At 30.3% G+C, this 23843-nt stretch overlaps 2 protein-coding genes across 4 annotated transcripts; both read right to left on the reverse strand.

The window, feature by feature from the left end:
* Positions 1 to 1956: 1956 nt before the first annotated feature.
* Positions 1957 to 10352, reverse strand: LOC148279275 (protein RER1). 2 transcript variants are annotated; one of them, XM_088230220.1, is made up of 6 exons: positions 10155 to 10352; positions 9825 to 9906; positions 7376 to 7480; positions 4499 to 4595; positions 3751 to 3974; positions 1957 to 3061 (listed from the first exon to the last, which is right to left on the reverse strand). In XM_088230220.1, the coding sequence occupies exons 2-6, from the start codon at positions 9894 to 9896 to the stop codon at positions 2987 to 2989; spliced, it is 573 nt and encodes a 190-aa protein (XP_088086346.1). In that variant the 5' UTR covers positions 9897 to 9906; positions 10155 to 10352; the 3' UTR covers positions 1957 to 2986. The 2 variants fall into 2 exon arrangements, with proteins under 2 accessions (XP_088086346.1, XP_088086345.1); XM_088230219.1 differs by lacking the exon at positions 7376 to 7480 and adding an exon at positions 8378 to 8482.
* Positions 10353 to 12260: 1908 nt separating this feature from the next.
* On the reverse strand, positions 12261 to 23402 carry LOC148279276 (uncharacterized). 2 transcript variants are annotated; one of them, XM_088230195.1, is made up of 11 exons: positions 23326 to 23402; positions 22869 to 22951; positions 22382 to 22619; positions 20723 to 20881; positions 19303 to 19543; positions 17411 to 17535; positions 16776 to 16935; positions 15846 to 16011; positions 13742 to 13871; positions 13022 to 13137; positions 12261 to 12800 (listed from the first exon to the last, which is right to left on the reverse strand). In XM_088230195.1, exons 4-11 carry the CDS (start codon positions 20819 to 20821, stop codon positions 12464 to 12466), a joined length of 1374 nt encoding a protein of 457 aa, XP_088086321.1. In that variant the 5' UTR covers positions 20822 to 20881; positions 22382 to 22619; positions 22869 to 22951; positions 23326 to 23402; the 3' UTR covers positions 12261 to 12463. The 2 variants fall into 2 exon arrangements, with proteins under 2 accessions (XP_088086321.1, XP_088086320.1); XM_088230194.1 differs by having other exon boundaries at positions 22869 to 23226; positions 23326 to 23396.
* Between the last annotated feature and the right edge of the window lie 441 nt (positions 23403 to 23843).

Here is a 23843-nt window from a genome sequence, read left to right on the forward strand (position 1 = left end):
CAAAAAACCAACTAAATAACATAAATATTTTTTTTTCTCCGCAGTGGTGAAGATAATCACTGTTCCGCAGAGATAGCCTGCCCATCTATCTTGGTGGCGATGTTCGGGACAATTTTTTGTCCTAAAAATTGCTGTTTACACATGGACAATGTTTGAGTCCTGGAACAAAACAATATTGTATTGTCCGCGTGTAAACAGCTTTTAACCTACGAAAAATACCAAGATATTTTCTAACCAAAAACATTAGTAGCTTGAGTTTGATGAATTGAGTTATGTTAGCTAGTTTACAAAATCTTATTGAAATTCTTATTAAATTAAAAAAATAATAAACTTGTATGAAACTTTAAGGCAGATGAAGGGTCTTGTGGGATTTTTTGCATGCCGATGATCGATCCCATGAATTTAACATGATTAAAGTAGGCAGGTGACACCAACTGTGGGAAGTTTTATTGCATTTTTCCTCGGATATATGTCTTTCAATAAGAAGTTTAAAGGGTCAAATCTTTTTCTCAATGACATATTCTTAACTTGTTAAGACACATTATAATTATAATTATTAGTGCCATATTTCTTACACAAGCTTTAGTAGGCATTGAATAATATTATTGCGAATAAAAAACTCACTACTGACGCTGTAAATTTGATGTAATTTGCATAAAAAAGTAATAAATAATTTAAATATTACCAACTCTCATTTTTTAATACACACAAAGTATCATTGTGTGTATGGAATTATTATATAGTAGAATATAATAGATGCAAAATATTTATTCACAGTATTCTTCTGAAATACTATATCAAATTCTGTAAGTTGCTGAGAGTAATATGCCATAAAAATCAAAGACCTGCCATTGCTAAAATCCTAAATATTTTTACATACTGCAGAAAGATTATCTGTCTAGTTTAAACTGGCAGTGTTTGCGCAATTTTGTAAGAACAACAAACACGTAAGGTAAACTGAGCTTTTGTTAAGACTAGAGACTCGCATTATCATACAGTTGACCCTGACAACAGAAATCTACATAATTAGTTTGCAATTCACCTAGAGAATTATTCAAGATCATGTTCAATTCCTAATATGCGTTGAGTACTAAAGTTGCGGAGAGTTTTTTCTGTTCTTATGACTTACCCTTAACCTAATGGTACATAGGACACAGCATTAGTACTGTGGTGTTTCTTGTTTCATGATCATTTATTACACCAAGGTAAGTCTTACACTTCAAATGCTATTCCGGGAACTATGAAACTGAATGAATAATTATTAATGAATTCAAATATAAAGTTTATATTTGAAGCACTAACTTTGTGGTTATTAATTAATTCATTCATCACTTAAGGTCTAAATAATATTTTTTCTGAATTTGCAAACCATTTGATAGAAAATAATCATAATTTCAATAACGAAACTGGATTAAAAGTTCTTCATGTTGAAAATACAATATTAAAATTAGACAACTTGGAAATCTAAGAAATTTAAAAAAAGCGATTCATAATAAGAAAAAAATTATAAATAACCAAATAAACAATATTACATTTAGTCGACTCCTGTCTAGTTTTAAAGATCATGTCCATCTGACATAATGCTTCCCATCCTTATAAGACAAAAATACTTGATTTATTAGCTCAATATGCAGCATATTTAGTAAACATTGATAAAATAAAATAGGATAGAATTCATTAGTTAAGTATACCTTGATAAAGAAGCTTGTATAGCTCTGAACCGGTTGGTAGAAAAAATAAGTGGTTAAAAACAAAGTTGTTATTTATTTGAACATATTATGTACTTAATTCAGGAATATTGACACAGAACATTGCACTTCGATATAAAACAATATGTAAATGAAATTTTCATATTATTAAAAAATCAGATGATGATTTGTCTTACCACTCAATAGAGAGCCACGAGTAATATAAAGGATAGGTTTTATATAGAAACTGGTTAAATAAAAAGGTGAATTTTTCATAACATTTTAATGATTGCACATGTTATATATTATGTATCTTTCCAGATTTCATTTGTTGGTCTAGAAAACGCATACCTTAGATCTGCGGTTATTTTTGGTGTTATACTTACAGTACTCATCATTTTTCACATATCATAAGATATTACGTCTACATATTTCAAATTAATAAGAGACTATATTATAACAAATTTTTCATAAAAAGACTTAAAAATTGTTAGCATGTTTCATAAAATAAATAAGATGTTAAGGACACAAAAAATATTCATTTCATATTTAATTAAATAAGTTTGGAATACTGAGTATGTTACTGAAAGGGGGGAATTAACTAAAACATATATAATACTTTATACAAAATAATACGCTTCTCCAAAGCGAACGATCGAAAGATTGCCATTACATAAAAATAAACATTAACATCGGCACAGTACACAACATGTTGGACATTTAACGCAGCACTCTCGTCCACTACAGGAAGGCTCCTAAGGCAAGTTTCTCAAACTAGTATTCACGGGAATTTATACAAAATATTAAAAACGGCTCATTTATATGTGTATTTAAACATGTTCAGAGGTCTCATTATATAATATAGTATAGATCCGTAGTGATTTAATATAATAAACCAAAGTACTTTTTGTAAACACTCAATATACCGAAGGATAATTTATTGTTCTAGTTTTAGTACTTGTAACAGAATAGAACTTTGTAACAAATTTAGGATATGATAAAAATAAACCACCCAGATAACATTCACTAGTAATTAATCCACTATTAACTTCATCAGCTAACAAAACAGTACTCGTAATTTAATTTTTTGATGAATCACACAAGAAACATAAAGTTGGCGCAGGTTAAATATCTATTATGCGACGTGAAGTCTCAAAGTGTCCATAGTCCACGAAACAAAAGTTCACGACATTTCTTTAGAAAATAGAGAAATATATGGTACAAAAGGTAATACCGGGACCCGCTCCCGGTATTGTGAATTATGTCTATCGTTTGGAAATTCCATTTCCTCGGTAGGGTCAGTTGGGCACCTCGTTATTCTGGTATCGAGGCTTGTTGTGTGTGAAGGGAAGGTACCGGTACTTAATCATATGCTGAAACAAAGAAAAATTAAGCCATTGAAAATATTACTGAGTAAGTATAAGTGGGTAATTATATAAATAGTACAAGAGTGAGGTGGCATTCTATTCTCTCTACCTACACCTACGGGGAAACGGGTTTATGGTTTCTTTATTTGATTTTTTAGCACAATTTGAGTAATATCCATTTTTGTTAGTCCTACTTTGGTTATTACAAAACTGATATACATATAAGTATTTTTCTTTTTCACACTTATTTAGCACATGGGTACTGAATATTTGTATTATTAATTTGATCAATACGGGTGATAATGATTAGCCTTTTATGATTTAGAGACAGTTGGGGAAAATTACGAAATACTGTAAAAAACATTATTAATCTGTTATAGCAAAATATTATCACTATTGTTTGTTATAGGCAGGCAGGCGGCCTTCGCTGGTGCGCATATATTTCGTGTACTGTTTTTTGTCTGTGTTCTTCTTCCTTATTAAAAAAATAAGAGCCATATATCAAGTCTTGTAGACTCATATGACATCATAGCCACACGAGGGTTAAATAAATATTTCACGCTGACTTTATTAGGAATCGCACACAGGACCTCGTGGCCAACTACTACGTCACAAGGCGGACATAATTTTCTAGTTGTTAACACAAAAATTACATTTGCAAAAATATTGATAAATAAGATACGAGGTAAACTTACTTTAATTTGGCGTTTCATTGTTATACAAAAGAGCGTTATGAAGTACATGACTAAGATTGGCCAGAAGACTGGTATGTTGAAACAGTCGAAGAAGGTGCACACAATGGCGATTATGGTGCTCTTAGTTACTGAGAGCCAGAACTTGAACTCCGGTAGCCTCCTGATGAAGGGACGGAACTCTTCTGTCGATCTCGTCGGGAGAGCGGGACCATTTTCATCATCAGCTGCCGGGAACAAAATATGCACTATTAATCATGTATTCTTACTTCTAGATTAGGTTTAGCCTATTAAAAAATATGTTCTATCACAATGCTTTTAAAAAACATTTATTTACGAGTTTACAGACAGGTGTACTACAACATTTTTGAAGATGTATTTTTCACTTACTATGAACAATTGTTATTAAACCAAACAATTTTGAATTTAAAGGTATTTTTAATTGCGGATAATTTTTGTCTCGATGACTCTCAATCAATTTAAATTATATTTATTCAAATACTTTTTGAAAAATATTTCATCAATCTTATTCGCAATAATAATTTAATTTGGTTAAAAAATACATTGAAAGAAATGCATTTAAAGATTACATAAACTGGTCATAATAAGCCCTGTGAATGCTCTTTGTGAGAATTTCTTTATCTCTGTTGAGACATCTATGTGTTATGACAAAAACTGTTCATTAACTAGATATATAATTAGTTTTTACTTAATTAATTTGCTGTATTTTTATATTGAAAAAAAATCTTACCGTCAAAATCCATAGCTGGATCAATCTTTGGTGAGAGGAATGCAATAAAAAGATTCAAATGATAAATGCCCAAGGCATAAGTTATGATATACCATCCCTGTGAAACAAAAATAATTATTAGGTAACATTTCAAATACAATATCTATTAATAAGTTGAAAATACCAATCCTTACAAAGAGATAAATATTAATTTTTAACAAATTACCAAATTGTTAAAAACTTATCGCAAATTAGCATGAGTTAGGATTTGTTTCTAATGCTTATTTTAGGAAAAGCCACTAATAATTTATTATTAACAATGTCATAATAAGACATAGTAGCTATTGCAAGAATATATACTTAAAGTAGAAAAAAAACTGTTCATGTTTATGGTTAGTAAAAACAAAGACATAAATATTTTAAGTATAGGTTTTTTTATAGTTGAAAGTTATTTGTACTTTGCTTTTGTTTTATGCAAGGTTTTATCGAATATTGATATATTTGTCTTAAAATTGTGTTCAGTAGACTAACTTTCTTCCACCGAAAATAACAATAATAAAAAAAAAACAAAATAACTCTGAAATATTATATTATGAATATAGTCATAAATGTTTGACACAAAATCCATGAATTCGTGGATTGTACTACAAATTGAGCATGAAAAACACAATTATTTATATAACACTTAGAAGCAAGAAACATTCTATGTGGTGTGTTAATTAATGGTTTACAACGTAAAGAGTTTTACAAAAATTTTATCAATTTATCTAACACATTATGTACACTTAACACTTCCTATCATAATATATACATAAATTCACAAAATTAATGCGTGAAATTTGATAAAGATTATGATTAATGTAAAATCTTTATGGACATGAAAGTTAAAATATGTATATGTACATACATTTTTAGGGTGTAAAAAGAGTAGTTTGAAAAAATATAGTAAAAATTTGAAGTTTGGCAAAAACAGGGCCGGCGACAGAGGGGTGGTTGAGGTGGCAAATGCCCGACCCCGAGTCAAGAAAACACAATTTTTTAATTAGTTAACAATTAATGCACACACATTACTACTATAATAATAAAAAAAATGGAAACAACGGGGCCCCAGAAACTTTTTTGTACATTGTAAATTTTTAATATGGAAGTGAAACATGGAACTGGCAGGGGAAGGATGAAAGCCGAGTGAATGCGGTTGAAATGCGCTCTCTTCGCCGAATGCGGGAAATGAATGTATGACAGGGTTACGAATGATGAAAGGGTCTCAGACATGGTTTGGTCAGAGATGGTTTGGTCATGTAGAACGAATGGACAGCGAAAGAATGGTAAAACAAGTATATATGGCGAAAATGAACGGTAACGTGAGACGACAACCAAGGAAGAGGTGGCATGATCAGATAAACCAAAATCTTAAGTCTGGTCATGTCAAAAGCAGACAGAACCGAAGGGCATGTATGACAAGCTGTATGAATGTGGAAGAAGCTAGGAATATATGTGGTCCATTCTCTCTGCCTACCCCTACGGAGAAATGGCGTGATGGTAGTAGTTAATCTCCCGTGGTTTTTTCTCTTGCAATACTAGCGCTACGACAGCGCATTTATATGTAAATTGCGTTACGGCGCCGCTATTCAAAGTGTCTATGGCAATGTTCATATTTGGGAAATACGACAGTATTGTTGTCTTTTGATTTAAAAATACCTACTTTAGTTACATAAGATTTGTATCATTAGGTATCTTTGTCTTTTCCATACTATTCATCAAACTGAGAGGATCTTGTTAGTTCGACTGAAGCGTTCGTTGCCCCAGCCTTCTTATAAATTTTGAAAGCGGTCTTGTAATCGATATATAAATGAAAGTAAAATATTTTTCATTCAGTGTTTCAATTGGTCCATTAGCTGACTCAAGATCGTCCCCGAATATTATTTACTGTTACATAATTAATGTAGTCACTTAAATATTTCAATCTGAGTGTATTTTTTTCATTGGTTTTTGCTATACTATACACATACAATAATTATTTGTGTTCTGGTTAATTTTACAATTATTGTTCTAAGTGTCAACTAATTTATTGGTGTATGCATTTATACTAATTACTGTTATTATATATTCTCCTTACATACCAATATAAAATAAATAAATAATAATTTGTAAAATTTATCAACTGTAACAAAGTTTGAACTAGAAAATGTTTCCCCATCCCACTGACTTATTAACCTTGAATTAAAATTTACAGCACATTGAAAATTCTCAATAAATAGTGCAAGTAGGAGCAAGTAGCCAATAATATGGCAAATAATGAAGAGGGGCCCGAGAATCCTATCACCGGGCCTGAGACTTCCACTTCTACTGTATAATAGTATCTTTTATATTTGTTTTAATTTAGAAACAAAATAGTACTTTTAAACTTGTTTTGCATTTCCAATTTAAATAGTAGATTACATTTAATGCATCTTATTAGAAAACGTATTTAAAATTACTTTTGGATAAAAAAACATGTGTAATATATTGTAAATAGTGAATTCCATCAAGAGTAATAAAGAATTTCCTTTGCTGTACATGATATAATATAATATAAAGTGGCAGTCATTGCACTGTGCGCTTGAATGTTGCCAGTGTTTAAAAAAATCAATTCATTTAAAATAAGAAGCTTAAAATGTAATTTGGTGTTTACGAACATGCAAATAGTCAAATATTTATTTTATTCACTTATCAATCTTGATGGCAATCTATTGTATTATTAACCATTATTTAGTTCACTTAGCATTTATAATAATTAAATAGTAAATAATCAGAAAACAAAATTCTTCATACAGAACATTTTACAATCACAAAAGACAGCACGAGTGAATGAGTATGCCGCAACCCATGCAATGGTGACCTTATGGAGAGAAGTCGTACCTGCGCATATAGTATGCGGCACACAAACGCTAATAGCAACAGAGCAGCCACGGCCCAACGCCCTCGAGCGTACGGCGTCAGAGAGTCCAAAAACACCGAGTACGACTATAACAAATCCAAAATACGTTCATTAAGCTATAGATAAAAGCAATCCTATCTCTGACAGTAAACAATAAACAATTATATTGTGCAATTTCTTGTATTTTTCGCAATGAATAATCATAAAACTCGTCTGATTCTTTATAAACAAATATTTTGATATTCTGAATGAATTTGACTTTCTTAAGTGAATGCGTTCAATCGTATGTTATCATCATACTTTCTCTATCCATACCCAGAAGCGCATAGGGCAAAACATCAGGACTTTGACCATTGCGGTGTATCTGGATTGTTTGTTACATGGAAGGTAAGGGGATCAGTCCTACGCTTTAGGTGCCAGTCCAGAAACAATGAAATACTGAAGTGCAGAGCAACCTTTAAAATATAAAAAAACACGTACATTCTGCCAGAAATTGCACCTATGACCTCAAGCACGGTAGGTGAATCGCACCAACCACGGACTGATCTCCACTTACAGGACTGTATTCTTCATCCACCCGGATGTTATAATACAGAATTCCTGAATTATATTGCGTCTATTGATTCTGTTAAGTTACGTTTCAAAGATCAATTGAATTACTAATCGGAAAGAAAAACTTATCATTAGCTCGATTACATTAAAGTTTTTTGTCATGAGATTGCATATTTTAATACAAGCATTTTTCTTTACTTGGTTTGTTTTGTTATTTTATATAATAATTTGAATGGTTTCACGTCGGACATCCATTGCATAGGTTGGCATACTCACACACAAAGGTTTATAGATTACACTAATTTTGCAACCTCCTCATAAAAAGATTTGAATATTTTTGAATTTACTGTTGATCTACATATGAAACAGTTTTTTTTTAAATATACAAATCTGATATGTGGAGGTAATATTTCCGATGTTGTAAAACTCACATGCTGGGTAACTATTCTGGCAACGAATGCTCCCAACAAAATGGCCGATGCCAGCCATCTTCCCTTTGTGTGTGGTGTCCAATTATCCAGGTACCCCTGGTATATCTGATCTCAGCAAACAAGATGAAAATTATAGTGAAAATCATAATCATAAATTAAATAAAAACCCGATTGACTCTGAATTACTTGGAGTAAAAAGTAAAAATACGTAACACAAAAACTAAATCAATGTTCTAAGAAGAAATTTCAGTCCCAAATACATAAAAATACAATATTTTGAGTTTGTCCAAATTTTTGTAGACAAGGACTGGATTCAACTCCCTGGGGAGCTGTTTATATTAACATATTACAACAGAGATGAAGAACATTTAAGAGAAGGTAATATAGAAGTCTAGGCATCTATCTACAGATGAATCTCACTTGCATAAATAAAGGTTTCAGCTCTTTAACTTCACAAACATCAACAGATGTTACACAGTGTGTAAAGTGGCTACTTAAACCAGCCATTGACAGGTCATAAGCCCTGTAGATGCCTAGACTTCTATATTACCTTCTCTTAAATGTTCTTCATCTCTGTTGTAATATGTTAACATAAAAATACGTTTATAGGTTCATATAAACACCAACATATTTTTATTTTATATTTTGGAGATTACCTAATAACTTTTTGATATAGGGTTAAGGAGCACAAGTTGGTTGGTTTTTAAATAAATAAATTTTTTTCAGACCAAACAGTTTTCATTTTTTTTTATAACTATAAATATTATAGTAATGGACTTAATTTTTTATATTTAATTTTATTTGATGAATTGCGTTCATATTGAATCATCAAATAATTGATCTTCTCGACAGAATTTCAAATTAATGTGGATAATATACTTATAATTCAAAGAACAGTTGTATTTGTTCATGCTTATTTATTATACTGCATCCAGTGGCAAAAACAGTGAAAAAAATGTCGACCCGGGCGGATGAAAACAGTAGTGTAATTAATTATGCTTCCTTAATATCACAATATCATCATAATATCACAATAAGAAAATTTTATTGTTATGGAAGTTATTTCCAAGGCAAGGGATTTAATTTTATTCATTTTTATTGTGAGGTAACATCATTATCAACTAACATCCAGAAGCAAATTACAGGTATTGAATGAAAATATCCGTTTGAAATATATTATGTTGAGTTAATGTATGTAGAATATTATGTTATATTTATTTAATTGTATCATAATATAATATGTAGTCAAACAGTATGTAAATAAAAGCTAAAATCACTAAAGATTTATTTGTATATTTTTGTAAATAAAAACGTACGGATACGTAATTCAACAGTTCTGATTTCAATGAAATGTTGATGTCATGCGTATGTACTTATAATCGGTAATATTTAAGGCAATTAATGATTACAAGTTTATAAGTTATAAGGTCGTCATGTATAGATTTACCTGTGATAACCTAGTCCAAGCTTGGGAGACTACATTTTTCCTCGGCGGAGACAACTCCGCGTCTTGCATCATTTTTATTTATCTACAATAAGTTAAATATGATTAATATCAGTATTAATTGAACATGCATCTTCCGCTGTCATGAGTTCAATAATAAGCATACATATTGCTGTCACTATAATTGAATACAAGCACGCGAATCATTAATAAGCCGAAGTTCAGAATACTATTATATTAATCGCAAAGAACTATTGCACTTTAAACAACACAATATCACAGTATTTACCGTGATTACAGGGCAATAATTTGATTAATTAGAAGGTTACGCACCGTCACAAAAATCTGACAGTTCAGTCCGAACACACTTTTTTGGTCGGTATATTTTTGTGAAATTGCTTAACAAGAACAATTTCCTTATTTTAGTAATGTTAATTAAACAAAATGCCGAAATACATTATTTATCCATTCCTATATAAAATTTTATCCACGTCAGTCAGGTCAGGTTACATTACAATCGGTTTAGCGGCTGATGTTACCATGTAATTTAAGAATGGTTGTCATAAATATTAATTTTTGTTTTTAAAAAAAGTTCTTACCGATTGAGATCGAGTAATTTCATGATCATCTTTCTCAATTTTTTATTTTAAGAAAATGACGTGTATGTACATTTTTTCTTTGATATTATATGTTAACTTCACGTCTACTGTTTGACCAGTATGCTTGATGCCAGTATTATCCAAAAAAACATACTCCATTTACATATATTCTTAAATCTATAGTAGTAGGTAATTTTTAGAGCAACACTATTAGATTTTTGGCAGACTGGTGGCAAAAAGGAGTAGCTGGTCTCACTCCCACCACAACTAAGAGAATAATCTGGTAAATGAAAATACAAACATAAAAGGCAGATATAAATTGTCTAAAATTGCTTCGAGGAAAAAATCCTTGGGAAGTAGCTCAAAGAATCATCTTGTATTTAAAGATCTTCTCAGTATAGCATATTATTATAGTACTGTGGTGATAATCAGAAATACTGTCTTCTACTACTTGTCCTGCCATCAATATTATTCTATTTAAATAACGAATTCTATAACACAGAAGAAAAATGCTTTACATTTTTTATATTATTTCACTCTTCTTCAGAAATTCCTGAAAACATGTCTCCACAAAAACGCGACACGTTTGACGAATATTTGTGACGATGTTTTATTTAAATTTAAACGGTCACAAAGTTCAAAATTTAACCGAATCGTGACGTATTAGGGGCGTGGCCAACGCAATTAACAGTTTTTGCGGGAGTTTAAAATTATAAATCAAAAAATATATTTTTATGCTAATAATTAGAAAAAAATATTTCTTTTACTCTACAGTATTTTATAGACAATTATAATTGTAAAAAAAAATCGTAATACTTTCCTGTTGTTTGTGTCATTCAGTAGTTGTTCTTTACTATCCCACATAAATTTTATATCTATTCTATAGGTAATTTAATTTTGATAATGTAAATAATCATTAAAGCTATAATTCAAGAGCGGATCTCTATTTACACACCTTCTCTTAATTTTAGTGTTTATTCTAAAGTTCAGTTATTTTAAAATATTTTATCTAAATTCGAATTCCTTGTAATTTAAGTTTGTAAGTGAAAATTCTTGATGGAAGTTCATTATAATTTATTATATAAATAAAACACGAGTGATACTTTAATCCACAAATTTGGAATATTCAGTTACCCGTTTCATCGCTTTCGCGACATCTTCGAGTTTTTCATTTTTTTCATCATTTTCGAGTCTCGAAGATGTCGCGAAAGCGATGAAACCGGTCACTAGATATTCCAAATTTGTGGATTAAAGTATCACTCGTGTTTTATTTATATAATAAATTCCTTGTAATTGACTAGATACAAAGTGATACAAAGGCACGTTATAAGGATGAAGTCAATGCATTTAAATTCTCGGGTAATCACCTTCATTCTCTAATAGATTTTTGTTGTGATCAGACGTTGGCGCTACACATAAAAATGCTTTAATTACACTGCCATTCTGAAGAACTGAAAACATATTTTTTAGATTTTTAAATTGATGAAATAAAATACCTAAGTAATAAAACTAACGAGCTGTGTCATAGCTGTGGTGATGAGTTACACAGAGTTACATAAACGTTATCTCTTTCTCCCATAAATGTTTTCATGAGTATCGTGATTTTCTAACTCCTTATTTCCAATATTGTCGAGGACAATGCAGTATTATTACTATATGAGATACAACTAGTACATCAATGAGTTTAGTACTATGCAGGTATAGTATATATTTTTTTGACACACTTTTTTTTTTAACTTTAAGTCTGTGGCACCTTGCGATGCTTTCTGAAAATACCAATGAATGTTGCAGCCAGTCATCACGCAAACAAGAAATGGAAAAAGTAGGAATTAAAACAAGGTTTTATGTCAAGTAAATAAAATCGTTTGATTAAAAATTATTAAATTTCGTCATGAATACGAGTGTTAACATAACACAGTAACAAGTTGAACAGGTACCTACAGCCTTAGCGTAAATCAAGTCTTAAAATAGCACAGCAACATGGTACAGCCATTGTTTGGTACACCACTCATATACAAAATTGATATTTTATTAGTGAATTAATTACATAACAGTTACTTTCAAATCATATGTGTGTCTATTAAAAAATAAATGTTCTTCAAATTCAGTCAAATTTACAAATAGGTATTCGTTTTTAGAGCGAAGAACATTTTCAAATCTTTTGTACTGCGTAATATCTCTTCTGTTTAAGTCGTGCTGGTGAATTTTCAGGTACCGGAGATTATCACAGTGTTTAGTCAACTGCAACAGTTGCAATAGTGACATCATTTGCTTCTTCTGAATAACTGTCATCTGGTCCACTATTTCCATCACCTCTAAACTATGGCATTTCGAAAGGTTTTCAAGAATTGCATCCATTTTCCTTATTTGGCTATGAATCCTGAAAATTCGACATTCAACTAAAAGATTATACATTTTTGAAAGTGTTGTCATTTTTGCTAATGTTTATTATGCAAAAACCTACGCTCATTATGTAGTTATTTGTTTCTGAAATTTGAAGACAAGGAAAAAGGGAAGTTAAATAATAAAGCTTAAAAAATATAAAACGTTACAATTAATCTACTGCAATTGCTTAATACGAGTACGAGTAACACAAATTACCTTAAAATTTTCACATTTTTACATAAATGCAATAATTCTGATAGTACCTCAGAATTATGAAAATCCATAATTTTGAACAAACCAATATACTCCAGAAATATGCAACTACTAAAGACCTGAAACAATGAAATCAGATATTCTCAATTACAATAAATAATCAGAAAGTAAGAAAAAAACACTAATCAATATATTGCCCCCTGAGAGCAGTTACACACACACCCGCGCTGTTAGTCAACTGATACTCTTTGTAAAAACAAAAGGCACAATTTAAATTAACTCACTCTTCCATTCTAGTCTTAAATGTGTTGATTGTTTTTTTTTTTTAATTAGTTTAAACAATGGCATAATGATCATTGTGCCAATATTCTATCTTAAATATAAGTAAAAAATTGTAGTACCATATTGACAGTTTTGCTTTTAAGTCCACGTGAATATAAAAAAAAAAACATATTGTTAATTATGCGGGTAAAAAATATATTTGGGAACATTTTGCAAACTTGACTCAAAAATGTCAATTTTGGACTTCTGCCATTATTATTGCCCAGGGGTGATATTCTGAACTGTATAGTGCGCGTACAGAACACCTTTTTAGCGCATTTTATATACTAAATACACGCTAAAAAAGGGTTCTCTACCGCTCAGAATACTGTACAACTATACCGTACAGAATACCAGCCCAAGTGCGATATTATTATAAGTATATATTTGGTTATTTGTTACCTCTGTGAAGAATTCTCTGGCATCATCCGGTATAACAGAGAGGGAGAGATGCTTGAGGTTTGTCAATTTGGCGAGATCTATCAAACTATTTCTATCCATTACAAGTTTAGTGCTGTCGTGATTGTGGTCCCTGAAAATAAAACAAATTTTAAGATTAAAATTAGACAAAACATACAATTAAACTAAATTGATTTATCTGAACTTTTATTGTAAAATGAACACAAGTCTATTATTTAATTTTGATTAGATTTTCAAGAAATAAAATCAGATTGCACTGGATAGGCGAGTAATAAAGATAACACTGACTAAAAAGATAAAGTCATTAAGTCAATAAAAATATTTATACTATCACCATTAGTTATTCCTATTTCCTGATAAATTTAAAATTTCGATTATAGTACCAATTCACAAATCAGGCTCTACATGTAAAACAGATAATTATAGACCATTAACATTGATTTCACAATTAGCAAAAATCCTAGAAAAATGTATTAAAAAAATAATTATGAATTTTATTATCTTTTGTCAAATAACCAGTTTGGATTTAGATCTAATTGCAGTACAGGTGATGCAATATTTAAACTTACACATGAAATTTATTCTGGTCTAGATGCGAATATGAAAACTTTAACAATTTTTTTAGATCTTAAAAAAGCATTTGATAAAGTAAATCATAGAATTTTAATATGTAAATTACGTCAAATTGGCATAAAAAATGAGTGCTTGTTGTTTTTTGAAAATTACTTAGCAAATAGACTGCAATGTACCAGAATCGGAATTAATATTAGTAATACTAAGACCGTTATACACGGAGTCCCACAAGTAACGGTTCTTGGCCCTTTGATGTTTCTTATATATATTAATGATCTTTGTAATATAGCTGTCCCTGGTAAATTAGTTGCTTATGCAGATGATACTGCAATAATTGTAAAAAGTGATACCTGGGATAATACTTTAAAAAAAGCCAATATATGTATAACTATTATCAAGGAGTGGTTAGATTGAAATCTTCTCTCGCTAAATTGTAATAAAACACTGTTTATTCCATTTTACAACTCAAAATCATCTTCCCCTTCTTCTTTCCTTAATGTAATGTTTCATAATAAATATTGTAATCTTGACATATGTAATAACTGCAAAAACATGAAGTCTGAAAGGTGCATAAAATACCTGGGAGTAATCATTGACTGTCAACTTAAATGGACTAATCATCTTGAAGTTATTGTTAATAAACTAAGATATTTAACCTATGTGTTCAAAAGACTAAGTATTTACGCCCAGCTAAATACGATTAAAATGGTATATTATGCACTTGTACAGTCATCGCTTTCCTATGGAATAATTGGATGGGGGGAACTTACAACAATCATATTAAACAATTAGAAACTGTTCAAAAATTTATATTAAAAATAATGCTTCACAAAAATCACACTTTTCCCTCTTTCCAATTGTTCCAAGAAGCTAAACTTTTAGATCTAAGACAAATATAATGTTTTCAATGTTTAAAATATATATTTAACAACCAAAATTTATTTACAAGTAATTCAAATAGATCAAGTCAAAGAAGGAATCGTGTGTTAGAAAGACCACATTGTAAAACGAGGCTCGCACAGAGACATGCACATTTTATAGGCCCAAAAATTTTTAATTCTTTTTTCGATTCCAAACTTTCAAAATTTTCCTTCTTTTAAAAAACATGCACTATCCTGGATTCAAACTAAAGATATGAACTCTTTTTTTCTATGATTTATTTTGTTGCCCTTTAATAATAAGGAATATTTTTGGATTTTTCTTTTAAATATTTTTTAATTACTATAAAAAAAAACCACATTATCTTTTACAGAATATTTTATTTTTTCTTTCTTATGTTATACAAAAATATTATAGCTGTCCATTATTTATTATAGGAGCAAAATTCATTTACATTTTCTTGTATACCCACGAACAGGCCATGCCTTTGTGGGATTTTTTGTTTACTAATTTTCTATTAATATGTATTTCATTGATATGTAGTTATGCTTTATTTTTTTATACTCTGTTTTATTATTATGTTAATTATAAAAAACAAAAAAAATTAATAAAAAAATAAAATAGAAATACTTACTCTTTAAAACACTCCCGTGAACCATTTGTTATAGTTTTAAATGATTCTATTTCAGTGTTACAATCTATAATCTTACGAAAAACATTTTTCTTTCCTTTTGGAATCTGTGGGATCCTAGAAGTTCTAAGTTTCTTAAATAATGGCAAATCAGACTTTGGCGATTCGGCTGAAATAAAAGTAAATGTTACATAATGATGATTTGTGTGATGTGTCATTTTAAAACATTGCTAATGATGAATAATTTAAAGAAATGTTTAGTAAAAACAAAAAATAATTGCTTAGTTACAACTTTTTATTGCATAAAATAAAAAAATTATATCAGTGATGAAAAATTTAAATGACACATTACTAGCGCAAAGACAATGGCATTTTGTGGGTTTGCCTCCCGGATCTTCATCATAATCAGGTGATGCTATGTAGAAATATACAATCGTGCGTGATGAAAAAATGCTTAAAAACAGAAAAGATATATTGTTTCGTTCGTAAATAGAATATCTTTATGTAATAAGAGTAGATAATTAGTTACCTTTTTAAATATATTTTTATTGCTACCAACTAGAGTCGTATCTATGGAAGGAAATATGTATGTCTCTTTCTTATATGAATGATTGCATCATGATATACTATCTCTTTTGTTTTTTTTGTTGTTGAGGGCAACAAAATATTTTCTATCTTAATTGTAGCCAGTTTAGGAAAATTGTATATATTTACAATACATCAGTGTTTTATATATTTTAACGTTTCCCATTATTTAAAAAGATAATATATTTATTAAACAACCAACCCTTATTTTAACTCACATGGTATTTTTTATTTTATGTACATACTTATTATAATGACGTGTTGTGCATGCATAAATAAAAATTAACAAAGATGCATTGAGAATATTTGAAGAAATAAACTGAATAGAATAATTATGAAGAAACCTACCCATTACACATAAATGGCACTCGTCCATACAAATAGTTTTCAAGGTTTTGGCATTCTTAAAATGGCTGACAAGAGAAACATTGTCATCGAGGAAGCACTCATTTCTTCTAAAGTAAAACACTTCGTTCATTCTTACCCGAATTCGCTCATTAGCATATTTCTGTAACAAAAGAAAAAATATTTAATTCAGATGAGATGGTAGAATAGTTTTACTTAATATTTCATGCTTGTACGTTCGGTAGAGGCACACCAGACATATAAAAAAAAATGGCTCAACAATTGTATAATGAACACCCCCTCTAAACATGAGATATGAATTTGTTTATTGGCCTTGCAATAATTGCAGCATATTAGTTCCACTACTGGATAGAAAGCTTTGTCTAGGGTGATTATATAAAAGGAAAGTGGAACAATTATTTATAACTGTAGTTGCATGAATGTCAGCATTCGAAACTAAAATAAATGCTATTTTAGTAAAAATTTAACATAATTTCAGATCAATCCGCTCTCACACTTTCTTTTTTGGGTCAAGTATTTAATCTTAATCAGAATAGGTTGATAATCGATGTTGTTTTTTTTCATCCTTTGCCAACATAAAAAGTTCATTTTAGATAGTAATTTTGTAAACAACTCACATGAATAGTTTCAGATTCCCCTTCCTCAGCTCTGCATATATATAAAGTCAATGGATCATAATTATAATGTTGCTCCAGTGTGAAATATGTAGCATAGTGTTTGATTAAGTCATTATCGATGACATCTAAAAAGTTTTTTAAAAGGATAATGAAATAATGTTATCATAATCATTATATTTAAGAATTCCAGTGGAGATAGCAAGGGTGAATCGTCCATAAAAGCGATTATGCGCGCCTTACTTGACTATCCATAATAATGTTTTAAGCAACTTAATTTAAAGAAAAACACACAAATAATTGTTATTTCTTATAAACCATGACCACCGTTTGTATTTTCCTCCAAAAATAAATAAAAAGATTAAAAAAGCACGCCCAGAGCCAGCAGTGAGCCAAGAACCTAGCCGATTATTCCAGCTTATTTCTTCATACAAATAAGTATGCTATATTTTTAACATTTTAAACTAGCTGTGGTTATTTCCTCCTAAAGTAAGCTTGCAGATTACAGAAATTATTTGAAGATTTAAAATTTCGAAAACAGTATTTCAAACATTGTTTCCTGAGGGCTATTTTTATTTGTGATGATACAGTTGACATATGACCACCGTTACTTTAGTGCAGTCATATCACAGGACATGTGGTGCTCGGCGTGGCCATTTTTGGCATAATTCATCTCTAGAACAAATCGGCCAGATGACATTTCAATTGTAATGTGAATATTATCATGGGTTATCTTTTGTATGGGTTTTGTATTAAAATAATGAAATATAAAATATAGCTACATATAAAATAATATATCGTGAAGTTAATGAGAATCGTTGTTTGAGTTGATTTCATAGATGTGAGATGTTGTTGTATCACACAGAACCAAAGAAAAATTGTAATTTATATATTACATATACACTAATAAATATCAAGAATATTGTTTCAACTACTAATCATTTAATTTTTTATATTATTTTGAACACCTCTAATAAATTTTGTGAATACGTATAATTACTTGATAGGCTTTACTATGTATTCTCTTTTTATTTATTAGTCCCTAAACATAAAAAAACGAGCAAGAGCCGCAACTTGTAAAAGAACGGCACCTTTCTTCTCAGAATTTCCCATTTTTCAGTTTTCAACGCCAAAATCTTGAAGCAGAATGCAGGAAAGATGGAATATCCTTAACAGATATCCACACTGTAGTTAAAAGTAGTTATCACGCGCCATTGTTCTTGAAATTTGCAACAATGGCGATTGGACTCATAAAGGTAATAAACCAAAATCAGTGATCGAACATCCCATTTCCAAGACAAACAAAAACGATTTTTTCCGAGTACCTTAGCCTTGTACATGACATGTAAGGCTACTAAATACAGGGGTCCAAATATATATTTAAAAAAAAAAAAAAAACATAAAATTATAACCTGTACATCTGTTTGCATTAAAATAAATACATTACGTGCCATATAGGTACAAATTTATAAACAATTTTGTAGCTTACCTGTAAACAAAATCACCGTTTCTCACTGGGAGATGGTGTTTATAAGACTCAATATTTTAAAAAACCTGTTATTTTTATTACAGAAATGAAAAAAATGAAGCAAAAAATATGATTAATAAAATATTTCAACAAATAGTTTTGTGAGATTATTCCTCTTACGAACAAGTGAAATTCTAAAAAATAAAAACAAAATCACAATTTAACTTTAGGATAAATTGTTGCCGGGCTCATTTTAGTTGTATTTCAATAATGAAAATAATTAAGCATATAAATAAATACATAGTATAAAACTTTATAGTGTAGTCTGGAATACAAAATGATGATCACAAGGCAGGGCCTCGGGGTATAAATAAAAAAATATTGGAGTAATATACATGAGAAGATTTAGATTCATAAGGAAACATACCGGTGCATAGTTCATGACTTAACAAGATTCCATGGTATGTCTCCATGAATATATGATGGGTTGTAGGTTCCTTTTCACTTCTGTACTTGAACATTAACGGACAATGCTTTTCACAGAGGGCATGACCGAAGTTTGGAAAGTGGCTGGTTATAAAGTAACGCTTGAAATCAAACTGCAGTAACTGTCTCCAGTACTTCAGGAAAAATGTTTCATAGTTATCCGACTCCTGAACAAGTTCTAGCTGAAATCCAACAATCTAATATCAAAAACACTTCATTTCCACAAACAAAACTTGGTTGCGATCGGGAAGCCCTGTTTAACATGGGAGGGTAATTATTCCACATCGAGAATCCACCACGGAGATATGGAATTTGAAAAACTAGTGTTAGATGTGTTTAATAAGGGTCCCAATCACTAGAAAGAGAGGGGGTAAATTCAAAACCGCCACTGTCCATGAAATAAGTATTTGTTCCATCTGCCAGTCTACAGACTACAGCACTAACTATGCACAACACTCTTTCCTCTATCGTTCTTGCTCTAACTATAATGCTTTTTTTCATCTATAGATATATTTTACATGCCCCTTAATTTATTTAAAAATAAATTAAGACTCCTTATTTCTGGCTGCGATACGATCCCACTTACTATTTAATGATGCTCACACTTACACACACCTAAACAATTACTTCTACACTAATACACATAAACACACATCTACACTTACTCTCATACAAATACACATAAACACACCCTTTTGTTGTAACACAATTTAATAATATGTATGATTCTTATTTAGAAACTTTGCTAGTCTGTCTTTAAACTGTATATTTTTTAATGTTACTATATCATTTTCGACTGTTTGTTTCTTTAAAATAAATAAAATAACTATTAACAGATAAAATGAAGACCAACAAAACCAGCATCAAAAAGACTATTTCCTTTAAGTTAAATGTGCAACTTGTGCGTGGTATAACAGATAGCGAAAGGACTATTCATTTTAAGCTGAATGTGTAATAGTCATTTGGCTACTGGATTTGATAGTCTTCCCAAAAACCGTGATCATGGACAGTGGTGGTTTTGCATTTAACTCCCTCAGATAGCCCTTGTTATAGAAGTTGGACTAGAGTAAATACGTTTTTTTAATTTATTCCTTTTAGATAGATTGACTTTTTCTATTGACATGTCACGGAGGATCTGCATTTTAATTATAATAACAAAAATACTGAATTTAATAGTTAATCCTATAAAATGTAATAACCGTGTTTTATAAATTAGTACAATCGAATCAATAACTATATCATTACATGAGATATTCAACAGATACATTATTTTGAGGTGAAAATATCATAGAAGTTAATACTTATTCACTATGGTTGGTACATAACTTATTGTTGTTTTAAATTTTTAAGTTATTACTTACTTTGACAGTCATATTCGGGTAGCCCATTCGGAAAAACTTGGTCAAAAGGTTTTGCAGGGGTATGTTTTTCACAAAGAAGTGTATGCTATTTAGGTCCATCCATACTTGGGTCAAATCAGAAGGATCGTTTGACGAGTAACTAAGTGCAACGGATTTTAACTGTGGAATAAATATTCATTTAATTTTGAAAGATTGCTTTTCAATCTGAAAATTGATGGTTAATTTATTATAATAATGTTGCATAACTTTACTTGAACACCAGAAAACAAAATTATGCAAAAAAACTTTAAAACACATTTAAGCTTAGTAAATCAATAAATAAAAACCAGTCCTTGTCTACAAACGTTTGGACAAACTCAAAAAATTGTTGTTGTAAAATACATTGTTTATAAAAATTTGAATCAGGCGTCATCTAGTAAATGAAAAAATTAAGTCGGATGAATCTCATTTACATCAATAAAGGTTTCAGCTTTTTAATTTCACAAAAATCAACAGATGGAAGAACTGAACAAATTTGAATGTTCAAACATAAGCAAAATGGTGAATGTTACACAGTGTGTACAGCGGCACCTTAATCCAGCCAAGTTTGTATTTTAATATTTTAATAGCATTTATGCTGCAGCGAGGCTTATTTTCGGAATCTCTAAGTTCAGTCATATTACTCCACTACTTCGGAAATTACACTGGCTACGATTTTTGCAGAGGAATACAAACTCTGTTGGCTTATGTATAAATCACTGCACAACTCCGCTCCGGAATATCTAATGGAACTATGCATTCCAGATGAACTAGCTGACAGGCGTCTTACCCTTAAATCAGCTACGTCTACGGCAAGAGAAAAAGTTAAAATACCTCTACGCAAACAGCACACTGAACTCAGTGAACGCGCATTTGTGGTCGCAGGCTCTATGGCATAGAATGCTCTCCCAGCAGAGGTGTGAGGCTGTTTCGTAAAAAGCTTATAACCCACTTGTTCTCTAAATCATTTGAATAAATCCGTAACATGTTTTAACAAAATATATTTTTTAAATGAAATTTAAAAGCTTCAATTAAATTTATTTACCTATAGAATCACTATGTAAAGCGCCCTTAAGGTATTACACTACAAAAATGGCGCTATATAAGTTATCCATAATAATAATAACAGGAAGCCGTGTAAATGCCCACATTTCCATATTACCTTATCTACAATCTTCTTCATCTCCGTAACAATAAATCAACATTGTTTTTTTATACTAAAACACTATAAATTATACACAGAAAATATCAAAGTGAAGATTGAGATTGAGGCGCATAGTTTACACCTACACTGCGCAGGCAGGTATCTTGGGAGTGCAAAAGTATTATTGCTATCTACAAAATAGAACCAACAATCGACATTTTGTTTCTATACTGCGTTATGCTGTGTTTTAGGTTTTAATATTGTTAATAATAAATTAGGACCATCTTAGCAGTGCCATTTTTATGACTGATTATTTCAAGGTTCATGTTTTTTTTTTAAATCTATAAGTATCACAGCAATATTAAAATGATAATTTTTAGAATTAATTATATAGTGTAATAGTTATGATTTTATTTTATGTTATTTTCTATAATGCATTATGTTCTTTTAATTGTATATTGTAAGAGCCCGCTGGGCGTTTATTAAATAATAGTTACCAATGAATTCCTCTGAACTATTTCCTTTACGTGTGCTATGTACAAATTAGTTTCAATTACATTAAGGTATTGAAGGAATTTTAATTTGCTCAAACTCTTCCTCAGATCACTTGTCGGAAGCCAGTGAACATAACTTAAATTTAGATGTGTTATATGTAATTTAGAATATTTAAAAAAGTTTCTAATGTCAGTCCAACAAACATTATCCCGTGCACACTGATTGTCGAAGTAAGACCTCCTAAAACACAAAAATATTATCAATATTTCAACCTTGCCGCAGAAGATAATCAGAGACATTATTTTTTTATGTATCAAGATGATTGAAATGTTTACATAGAAAAATATTTAAATGGGTATTTAACACTTAAAATTGGATTCCAACAAGAAATTATAAAATATATTTTGAATTCTCAAAATATCATAACCCTATCACAACAATGAATTGACACCTGACCGTTTCTAAGTTTAATTGAATAAAAACTCATACCTTACGACTTGAGGCTCTCTATAAAATCTCCCGAATCGCTTACATGTTTTGGACAAGTTGAATAAAGCGAAGTAATCCAAATACTTAAAGATTTTTGTTAGAATCTCATCAGGCAAATCGTGCATGTGCGCCATGTCGAAAAACGTTATTATTTTTGATGTCGATGCATCAAGATTAAATTGTATTTATTCGGATTAATTATTCGTAATTGGATCTTTTACGCAAACCAAGCGATTCTCAGATGATCACACAGCTTCGAAACACGATGACAATAATTTAACAACTGATTATAATGAAATAAAGATATATATAAATTGTATTACTTAATGAAATATTGCCAACCGCTAAATAAGCTCCACTAAAAGTAAAACAACAATAACATTTTCGATATCGGCATATGCACGCTACATTTTCATAGGTATATTAGTAATATTAGTATAATACTATAATATAATACGATAAATTCGGTTTCTTTGTCAATTTTACTTTGACCACAAATACTTTGACATTTTAGGACTCCGTTCTGTCAAAGTCAAAATTGACGTACAGTACAATCGTCCAGTGTAAAACCTAATTCATCTATCATGGCTATCAGTAAACTATGGTGTCGTATTTTCGTTTCATTGACAGCGAAATTTAAAAAATCGTCGTTAATGTTCACACGTGTGTAGTGTTTGAAATGCAAAGGTATCATGATTTAAAATGAATCCAAATGATATTTTACTAAAACAGGATGTACTATGTATGAAATACGTCTATCGTTTTATCACCATTCATTTTTCCGCACCTAGTGGTGCATAAGGCACTACATTGGTGCAGCGTATCTTGATAATTTATTAGATACGAAGGCAAGATGATCAGTCTAACGCTTCAGCTGCCATTCCAGAGACTATGAAATAGTCCAATGTAAAACACCTTGTTAAATAAATATTTTATGTCAACCATGTTAGGAATCGAACCTGAGACCTCCTGCAT

This window comes from Micrasema longulum, unplaced genomic scaffold (genome assembly GCF_059751315.1).
Source record: "Micrasema longulum isolate JH-2025_06_02 unplaced genomic scaffold, ASM5975131v1 h1tg000740l, whole genome shotgun sequence".
NCBI classification, from domain to species: domain Eukaryota; kingdom Metazoa; phylum Arthropoda; class Insecta; order Trichoptera; family Brachycentridae; genus Micrasema; species Micrasema longulum.